The following is an 11060-nucleotide window of genomic DNA, read 5'->3' as shown; positions in this document are numbered from 1 at the left end:
AGAGGATTCACCAGAGACAGAGTGGGGAGCAGAACGGGCAGATCTATGAAGTACACTGCTGAGGGGAGCAGTGGACCGGACAGGAGAGGTCTGCTGCGCCATCTGAGTCACCTCCAGGGCTGGGGATCAAACTGGCACTGAAGAGGCTGAGGCTCATTTGCAGTGCTGCACTTTAACCTGCTGCGCCACCAGGGAGTGCCCATATTTCTGTAAATTTTTAAAGCTTGAAATTACAACAGGTATGTTTTTAACTACAATGATGTGAGCTTTGAAATCAACTATAAGAAGAAAAATGGTGAAGACTGCACCTAAGTGGAGATTAAACATGTTGCCAAACAAATAGTTGGTCACCACAAAAATCAGTGGAGTAATCAAAATATATCTGGAGACAAATGAGAATGAAAATATCAGAATTTTCTGAATGCAAAAACAGTACTATGAAGAAAGTCAGTAGAAATATAGGCTAATCTCAAAAAATAAGGGAAAAAACTCAAATGGTCTGTCCTAAACCTAAAGGAACTAGCAAAAAACAGAACAAATTAAGCCCAAAGTAAGTAGGAGGAGGAAAATAATTTAAAATCTTAGAAATAAATGAAATAGAAAACAAACTTAAAAAAAATCAGTGAAACAAGGCGCTGGCTTGTTTTTTCTTAAATCAGCAGAATTGATAAAGCTTTGGCCAGTCATTTAAAAAAAAAAACAGGTAGAAATAAAAAAGGATATTGTGACAGCATGGAAATACAAAAGATTACTATGAACATCTGTATGCCAAGAAATTGAACAACCTAGAGAAAGTGGATAAATTCCTTGAATTATACAACCTCCAAAAATTGAGCCACAAGAGCTAAAATCTGAACAAACCAATCATAAGCAAATGATGCAATATCAAAACCTCCCCAAAAGAAAAGACCAGAATTAGATGGGCATCGGTGGTTAAGAAATAAGAATTGTTTGTGAGGATATGAAAAAAAGTAACCTTTATCTGTTGGTGGGAATATAAATCGGTATAGGCATTTTGGAAAACAGTACAGAGGTTCCTCAAAAAATTAAAAATAAAACTAGAACTAGCATATGATTCAGTTATCCCACTTCTGGGTATATTTATCCAAAGAATATGAAAACAAACTTGTAGAAACTTAATGCAACTCTGTATTCATTGCAGCATGAGAAAACACCCCAAATGGCCAACAGTGGGTGAACAGATAAAGAACACATGGTATAATAGAAATCTACTTCAGTCATTAAAAAAGATGAAAGCTTGCCATTTGTTACTATAATCCCTCTTCAGGGGATTATACTAACTGAAATAAGTAAGGAGGAAAAAGACAGATACTGTATAATTTCACTTGTGAAATACAAAGAACGCAATAACAAACCCTTAGATTCTGAACACAAAATATTGATTACCAGAGGGAAAGGAAAAAGAGGGAGTATTAGTAGAATCAACCCATTAGTTTGGTGGTAATAGTGATGGTCATGGTGAGAAAATATAATCTTGAGACTTACACAGTGCTGTAAACTAATGCTACCTCAATTTTTTTTTTTAATCTCAGAAAACTATACTAAGGAAAAGAACCCAGTCACATAACATCATCTATTATTTCATCCCATCTATATGAATATAGTCAAATCCATAGAGACAGTATAATAGTGAATGAGAAACAAGTGTAAACTGACAAACCAAAAAAGAAAGTACAGGCTTTATTCTGGAACTAGGAATTAAGTGATAGTTGTAGACTTGTAAATATACTCTGAAATTTTTAATTTTTATAATTTAAAATGATAAATTTTATGGTATGTGAATTGTCTTCGGTTTTTTGTTTGTTTTAAGTCATGTTACAAAAGTAGTGAAGCATCATCACTGGGGTTGTAAATAGAAATTCCAAACCTAAATGACATCTCTACCTGTCAGTACAACCAACCATTCATGTATTCACCTACTCACAACTATATGCTCAAGGAACCCTAGAGTTCTCTTTAGTTCTTGAAATAGTTCAACTCTCTCAGCTGTTGTTTGGGAAGTTCCTGTTAGTTCTAGTGATAAGCTTACTGATGGTGGAATTAGTGTTAGCTCTAATTTCCAGCACTCTTAATCTTCCTTCAACACAAAGATGTTCTTTTGACTACTGTACTTAAGGAGATTAAGTATCTCCTTCATCTTCTTACAAATATTCAAAAGCAATTCTGGATTATCCACTCAAAATAGGGTCATCAAGGTGAGGATTATACTCAAAATAGTTTTAATTACATTGTACAAAGTAAAATATGAAGAGAATTGGGTCTTTTCCTGTGTGTTTAGGCTATTAGACATCTAACTGACATCTTATTTTTCCCTTTCTAGGGATATGGCTTTAAGCCTAAATATGATGGAGAAGATCTTGCTTACACAGTGAAAAATCTTAGACGTAGTACCAAGTATAAATTTAAGGTAAGTTTTGAAAGCCCTTAAGAGATTATGATTTGTTACTGATGTTTTAAACTCAAGTACATACTTCTTCGGTTTCAAATCTTAAATTGTTTGGCCATTACTAATAAAAGAAAACACTTGCTTTCTTTATAACAGTGCTTCTCAAACTTTATGTATTTAAATTCAAAACAATCATAGTATTTTACAGAACTCTTAATGTGAACAGACATCTTTTTAAGATGTTAAATATATACTTTCTTGGCAGGGACATCAGGAAAAAAATGTTGTTTTCTCAGTCATCATATCAACTGGTACACAATTTCAGTTTATCCCATTCCTGGTAATTACCTGATGAAAACAGTATCTGTTTTCCTGTTAAGTTGGTTTCTCCTTTTCTTTTCCTTGTATATTAATGTATTGTGAATACTACATAAACATCTTGTTATTCATCAAACTTCCACCTTGTAGTTTTTAACATTCATTGATAATTCTTGTCTGAATCAGTTACTACTATCATTATTGAGTGCCAAGTAGTAATTTTAATTTTGTCAATTCTTCTACATTAATTAGCTCTTTACTGTATTTTAAGAAAAGCTTTCTTTCATTTATTTCAGTTTTAACTCATGGATTCCTGTTCAGTGAATAGATTGTATTTTTTTACTCTGGTTATTTATTATGTGGTTGAAATTGTATCTAATTTGAGAGCCTTTTAAATCTGGCTTCTGAATCCATTTGACATAGCTCACCGTCCTCATCATAATTAGTGTCCTTCCATTGTAGCATGAAAATTATTAATAGTTTAAAATAGTCTTATCTAGTACTGTCCCTTCTTCAACTTTGTAATTTATTAGCCATTTCTGTAAATTATCTGGGTCCTTTTAGTAAGCAACAGTATTTAGAAGCCAACATCTGAGTAATAAGTGTATTTTATGCTGTTTCCCTGAAGTCCCATTCAGGGTGCTTGAGTCTCTACCAGCAAGTGCTGCTATCTCCACCCAACCTATCCCTGAACCCCAGCACAAAAACAAACCCTATGGCTTGTTTAGCTTTGGATCATTACCGGACAAAGGCAGAAAGACACTACCTACATCATTCTTGCTTAGCAAACTTTGAAAATACTTCTACGAAGATTCTTATAATTCTGCATCTTTCCTAATACAGCAATATCCTAACTCTGTTTTGGCCAATGATACACATTGCTATTTCTTGGCTAATTGTTTCTTGGCTAATTGTTTAGACCAGTTAATAAAAACCAGCCTACATTTTTGTGTAGTTTTCCCCAAAGCATCCCCAAAGATGCTTATTAGTTGGTAAATTCAGCATTTGAATTTTCTTACCAGTACTTGTTTAATCAAATATAATCATTTCTAATAAATAAAAGAAGCCACTATAAATTGTTTTTGCTATTAAAAACCAAAGGCAAATTTTATTACTCTTAGAAATAAAATTGTAATGATAATGGAAAATTGATTGCACAGCATGTAGTTTGTTATGCTTTTTATTTTAGGTATTAGCTAAAGTTCTGTTAACAGTGGGTCACTTTAATTTCCAAATAGTATCTTCACATTTATGAAAGGTTTATAAAACATTTTAAAGTATGTGTATTTGAGCCAGCCTAGGTAAAAGATACTGCAGTTCAGTAGTATAAGTTGCTCCAAGTCCTGTTTCAGCAAGGGAACTAAAACTGAACACCCTGTTCAGTTTGGCTCTCCAGCCTGACCAACAGAAGTGCCATGCTAGACTAAACATTAAGATCCTGACTAGGATTATTTCATGATTTCCTGGAGAGAGAAGCCTGAGAGTCCCGCACAGTTGGCATGTGATCCATATGCCTAGGTATATAGCCCAACCCAGAAAAAGCTACATGCCGATTGGCTCCTCCCCTCCTGCTAATGCCCCACAAGTACCCAAGCTAAATTCTTTCCAGCAATGGTTCTTTCATGCACAAACCTCTAATAAAACCAGCCATGCCTGGTTTACTCAAAAACTGGTGAATTCTTTCTCCTAGAGGATCTCCGGGCCCCACACATTTTGGGGTTGCCATTAACGTATTCATTTCAGTTTTTCTTTTTATGATCAGAGTGGGTTATATTTTTGCTTCAATTCTGAAATCTGACCAATATATCTAATAAGAAAAGTTGTTAATGTCTTTATAACTTATTAAAACCCTTAGAATTCTGTCACTATGTAACACCATATTGTTCTTGCTACATAGGGACAGAAATGTATACACATTTAAATTCTTTACTGACCTGCTATAAACAAATTAACACATTTTGAGTTAAAATTTTGTTTCACTGTTATTAAAATAGTCACTCCTACTGCAGTTCATACAATCAGAATCTCCAAGGAGACAATAGGCTGTTCCAAAGAGGACCCCTCCCAATTAAGTGGAGTTAGAGATTGAAAATAGTGTGTCCCTAAAGCACTGGCTTTGAAAGTAACAGAATAGTGGTAAGTTCTAGAGCAGTGGTTCTTTGCTGTGTCACCAGACCATTCTATCTACATAAGCTAGAAACTTGTAAGGATTGTAAATTCTCTGTTGGCCCCACACCAGACAATCTGAAGGTAAGGCCAGCAATCTTACTTATTTTAGCAGGCCTTCTAAGGGATTTTAATGCTTGCTGAAATTTGGAAACCATTGATCTAGAGAAGAAAGAAAAATACCAGGAAATGGAGAATGGTCACTATATGAAGTTGTCTAAGAACTCAATTTATTTTCATTCACTCTGCAGCATGTCAGCTGAGAGTGAATGCTGTTACCCTCAGTCTTTTCTAGCCTGGTATTACATACTTTTCATTCAATCAAACGTAAAATAAAATCTCAATATACTCAATCCTATACTACAAGGGGAAAGCAGTAAAGATGTAATTCAGGAAGACTGACTAGGTGTATTATATTATTGCTTGTTTAAAAAACAGTATAGATATAATTAATAAAAAATCAGATTCTAATGTGACCAAATTTACTGAATACCAGATTTCTAGGTTCTGTGGTAAGGACAGTTCTAGGACACTCAGAATACTAAAGCAAAAGATACAAAGAACAAAAGAAAATTGAAAGTAATTAAAGCATTAAGGAAGCACTCGGGGATTTGTTAAAACATTTAAAATTCAGAGTGCTAAACAAAGGATGCTGATTCCATTAAATAGTTAAAAAAATTGAGCCTAGGACTTGGTATTCAAATTGTAAAAAAAAAAAAGAGAGAGAGAGACTTCAGAGACTAGTGATCAGTACCTTATTGTGCTAGTCAAGTTCGAAGTACTTTGAGCTGAGAATGTTTATATACTTTGACTTTAGGTTCTTGCTTGGTTTTGAGACTTTTTCATAGCTAGAGAGAAATCAAAACAGAAATTGTGCCACCTCATAGAGGGCAGCATTGGGAGCAGTACAGAACAAGGGAGATTATTCAAAGTCCAAAACTGTGTTGGAGCCATGGGAAACCTACAAGGAGGACTACATCAGGAAGGTGCAGCCTCTGTCCAAGGGTAGTCTCATTTATTTAGAACCAGGTTAAGTGAAGATGGGCAAGGACATATGGGGAATATGTTATCAGGGATGCATGATTATCTGGTGCAACCTGGAGTGGCCTTACCAGGAGCTATTGTTTGGGGACTCCATAGTTCCTGATAATCAAAGCATACTATCTATTTCTTATTCTTACCTTTCTACTAATCTTTACAAGTAAGGTATTTTAGCTCATCTTGCTAATCTGGCCATAATATCTGCCTACTGTTTTCAACAAATACTGGTTTCCCATTATGTTCCTCATATCAGAACGGTTGTCCTTAGTGAGCGGTCTTCTACCTGACTATAAGTTTAACTAACTCGGCACCAAGACAATAGCCCCAAGTACAAGGAGGGTCAGGGGTCCCACAAAATTAGATCTGTTAACTTCTTTTATCTTCCATCCTTAAAATTCACTTATATGTCTGCATCTGTGATAGTGTTAGGAGAAAAGGATGTCAGGCAACCCATTTCATACCAGGGTTGCCCTGTAACAGTGGTATATAATCATGTTTCCTGTCTCTCTCTTGTCTACTATTATTCTGTGATGTCTTTTCTCTTGCTTTAATTTAATTGTACCTCAGTACATCTCTTTAGTTCTTAGTTCTTCTTGGTATATCCCATCCTCCCTTGTGTAAATCCTCTCTTTACCTTATGTCATTGTCATTTCTATCTTAAAAGACCATTCATCTCCAAACCTTTATATAACTGTATTCAAACAGTTCTGTCACCTTCTAATCAGAATTCTATTCTGTACCTAAATTAATCTTTCTGAAACACAGCTCTTCCTCCAGACAATTTCTTAGTTTAACTTAAGGTTGTTTATGTTATGGCCCATTGTATATATGATGTACTGCCTTTCGCTTATTGCTTGAACTTGTTACCTCGCTAGGTTGAGGTTGATTATTCATCCTTTCCTGCACAGAGTTCACTATTTACTATTCACTTCTGCTCATAAGCTCAGAAATTTGTGTTTTATTCCCCAAGTTTCCCCTTGACTCCTCTTTGCCCTTGAAGACTGAATATCACTTCATTTTGTTTTTCCAAAATCTTGCTAGGCCAAGGTCATGGTAATCTTTCTCCTCTTGCCTAATTCTTTTGATAGGCATATTGCTTCTTTTTTACAAAAGATTCTAAACTCCTTGAATCTAAGTACCATACTTACAGGGTTCCTAGCAGAGTGCTCCCTCTGTAGTTGTTATTAAATGGTGATTTTTATTGCAAGGAGGGATGCCCACACACATAAAGGTATACAACCATAAGGTTAACTGGAAATGTGCTCTATAGTATAAGGATGCAGTGCTGAAATATATTACCTTTAAAATATAATTAGATCTTTAAAGTTTTTTAGAGAATATTCTTAATCCAAAAATGTCCTTTAGTTCTTCAGTGTAAGTAGACACTGTTTACCAAATTGAGAAATGTTTGATCCCTACTTGTAATCTTATAAAGCAGCAAAGTGAAAAATCATCCTGAAAATTCATTTGACTGTGTGGAAGGTTAAGGAAACCTGAGCAAATTGAACAATTAAACTGTATTTACTGAGTTTTCATGGATTATGTTTGGGATAATAAATTTATTAAGATCCATGTCCACAGTGTCATATAATGTTCTTCATCTGTTAGTTGTTTATTCAACCTGTAATTATTGAGCCACCTATTCTATGATAAGTGCTGTTCCAGGCAGTAAGAATAGAGCAGTGATCAAAACATCTACTATTCTTTTGGAGGGGGGGGGCATTAGAAAGTAAACGAGCCAGCAAATACCAGATTGTGTATTATGTAACTTAACTAAAATAGGGTGAGGTTGTAGAGAATTAGTGGGTAGTCAAGGAAGTCTTCTCAGAAATGACATTTAAACAGATCTGAATGACAGGAAGAAGTTAGCATGTCAAGATCAGAAAGAACATTTCTAGACAGGGAAAATAGTTGAAAATGCTAAGATCCTGAAGTGAAGATACTCAGGGATAAAGTCACATAAGGTATTGTAGGCCATGGAAAAGAATTTAAATTTTAATCTGAATAAGATGAGAATCATTGTAGGATTTCCAACTCAGAATGATAGATGCTTTCTGAATGAGGAGGTTGAGAGCAGAAATGGAAGGTGGGAAACTAAGTAATAATATATTGTTGTCATTCAGAAAAGATAGGCCAGAAGAAGCTTTGACTAAATAGGTAGAAAACATAAGTGGAGGTAGAACTGAAGTTTTACTAACAGAGTTGGTATATAGGTTTAGATAAAGAAGAATCATCTATGTATCCTAGATTTTTGATTGAACAACTAAAATCTTTTTATTGATGGGAAAGAGCAGAGATGAAACAAGTCTGGAAAAGAGAAATCATATGAGGTCTGGCATTGACTATGAGGAACTTAAGTTCAATAGAAGTATAAACATAATTAAATTTCTAAAATCAAATATAATAGCTGTAAGTAGCTGGTTAGCTCTAATGTAGGGTCTCTGTGAAGTTGCTGTCAAGATATCCCTGGGGATGCACTCAGCTGAAGACTTGACCGTGGCTGGAAAATTTGCTTCTGAGTTTATTCAGTGTGGTAGTGGCTAGGAGCCTTTAATTCCTACATAACTTTTGGTTATAAGCTTCAGTTCCTCACCACATGAATTTCTCCATAGGAAATCTATACACACGTTTATTTCTGCTATATTTTGTTTGCTAGAAGTATGCCATTAAACTCCTCAAAAGAATTTTAAAACAAGTAAAGAAAGCCTAAATAAAGTCCTTCAAGTATCATCAGATTATAGTTCCTGTAATGACTCTTATTTCCTACCAAAATGTCAGCCTTAAATTTGCTTTCCAAGAACTACATACTTGTCATGTACAGACTCCCTATTAAGGACAAGCAAGTCTTACATAAACAAGCCATCACAATCTGAAAACTGTCATTTGGTTGAGCTTCTTTGTTTCATCAATATTCATTAAGTCATTATCTTTAGGTGCCAATTTTAATTATAATGTTTTTGTGTTCTTTATCCAGGTTATTGCTTATAACTCAGAAGGTAAAAGTAATCCAAGTGATGTAGTAGAATTTACTACATGCCCTGATAAACCAGGAGTACCTGTAAAACCTTCAGTTAAAGGAAAGATACATTCACACAGTTTTAAGATAACTTGGGGTAAGATGTTTGCATATTTTTACATTACTATTTTCATATTTGGTTTAAATGATTTGAATATTAAGGTATTTTAAGATATTTGAGTAAATGTGTTAGGTCAGCCAACTTCAGTCAGATATATGAGATTCAGTCAGTGTCTGAGGATATCTTTTGTGGATAGCTTTGTACTCACATTAAGAATAGATATCATGCAGGAAGAACTTGGGGTCTACTTAGGCCTATGAGCAGGGGCAGAACTGTGTGAAATGAAAGATTACTGAATTTGTCCCCCAAGTCACCTCAGTCATCCTAACTCAGGGGAAATGAAAATCATTATTCATTTAAAACATGTATTGAGCACTTGCTTATATGCTGGTAGAAAAGTAATACAGTAATAAGATGGTATTATAGGTGATTCTTTTTTCTTGTTTTTTTTTTTTAAGATTTATTTATGCATACAGGAACTGGGGTTTAGGCAAGTGAGAGAATTTATCAGAGACAGAGTGGGAACAGAAAAGGCAGATCTACTAAAATACACTGCTAAGAGGAGTGGCGGGCAAGACAAAAGAGGTCTGCTGTGCCGTGTGGATCAGCTTCCTCTCTGGGGGTCAAACGCATGCTGCAGTGGCTGGTGATAGCTTTATAGCATGACTCTAACCTCTGCACCACTGGGGAGACCCCTTTTTTCTTTTTTAAACAAGACTAGGTTTGGCCTTCCATTTATTGGGATTGTGCTATCATTTTAGTTGCATGTACTTTGCCTAATGACTAGTTTTGCTTCCTGGGATAGACCCACCAAAAGACAATGGAGGAGCACCCATCAGTAAATATGTAGTGGAGATGGCAGAAGGTCCTAATGGTAAGTGTGCCTAGGTTTCTACTCCTGATCATTACTTTATGTTTTATAATATTTCTTTTCTTTCCTCTTGAATTTTTATCTCTGTAGCACTAAGGATTTTTCTTTATGACTAACTTTTCAGTTAAGATGTAGAGATCCAGTAAGTCAAATGTAACACTGCGATAGCTGTATTTCTGTGTTTACATTTCTTTATTTTTTTTCTTGTTTGTATATACCTAGTCTAAAAGTTTCTGAAGACAGTTTATTCAGTTATAGCTAGCTATGTCAGAGAAAAAAATAACACTGGAAATTAATTTATTAATTCAAATAATAAATTCTATGCCTTCTGAACTTTACTCTTGAGTCACACATTTAATAATCCATATTTCTATGAAATGAAATATTTTCTGCAAAAAAAAAAGTCTTAATTCAGAACAAATTTCCTATCATATTGGTTCTTTCTTCTCTTTATGTGTCATAATGTTATTACTGGATCAGTAAGCACATTTAGAATGCTTTATTAAAAGTGAATTATCAATGTAAGCCAAAGCTTGTACAGATTTACAGAGCTATTTCGCATCAACAAAGCCATGCAAATTTATCTAGAAAGCTGCACACATAAAATTAGATCATTACCAGGAAACTCAAAATGAGCTTAAATTGTTTCTGACAAATTGTATAAACGCTTTTATAGTGAAACTAGGATACCTGCCTTGTCCATAATACCACAGTGTTAAACATTACCTTGTAGCTAATTGAACATAATTCTTCACTTTACAGGAAACAAATGGGATATGATATACAGTGGAGCTACCAGGGAACATCTTTGTGATAGACTGAATCCAGGCTGCTTCTATCGTGTACGAGTTTACTGCATCAGTGATGGCGGACAGAGTGCGGTAATACTTATATGAACTTGTTTTTTTTTTTTTTAAGTTGATCAAATAAGATGACATCACCAGATGGCAAGTCAAATATTGAAGTGTATTCACAAATATATAAAAGTAATTTCTCTAAGTGGCTAACTTTATAGTGATGAGAATATTCTAATTTAATGCTTAGCTGATAGTCATATTCAGTGAATATTGTGGGCCTGGTATTAAATTTTAGAAAAACAAATATATGAAAACAATACAGAAAATTTGTATGTAAAACCTTACGGTGATGTTCAGATAGCAGAAATGAAAATAAAATGTAG

The 11060-nt window shown here is 34.5% G+C and overlaps 1 protein-coding gene across 1 annotated transcript in view; it reads left to right on the top strand.

Annotated features, from left to right (window-relative positions):
• The window catches only part of FNDC3A (fibronectin type III domain containing 3A), a 131476-nt gene that overhangs the window by 102222 nt on the left and 18194 nt on the right, over positions 1-11060 (top strand). The window contains exons 13-16 of the mRNA XM_004680249.2: positions 2342-2428; positions 8907-9045; positions 9815-9883; positions 10643-10761. Of these exons, the coding sequence (XP_004680306.1) occupies positions 2342-2428; positions 8907-9045; positions 9815-9883; positions 10643-10761 (414 nt within the window). The remainder of the gene's footprint in view (positions 1-2341; positions 2429-8906; positions 9046-9814; positions 9884-10642; positions 10762-11060) is intronic.

Source organism: Condylura cristata, unplaced genomic scaffold (assembly GCF_000260355.1).
Source record: "Condylura cristata isolate star-nosed mole 26May11 unplaced genomic scaffold, ConCri1.0 scaffold00010, whole genome shotgun sequence".
NCBI lineage: Eukaryota > Metazoa > Chordata > Mammalia > Eulipotyphla > Talpidae > Condylura > Condylura cristata.
The sequence above is the reverse complement of the archived record's forward strand: the minus strand, read 5'-3'. Positions and strand labels throughout refer to the sequence as shown.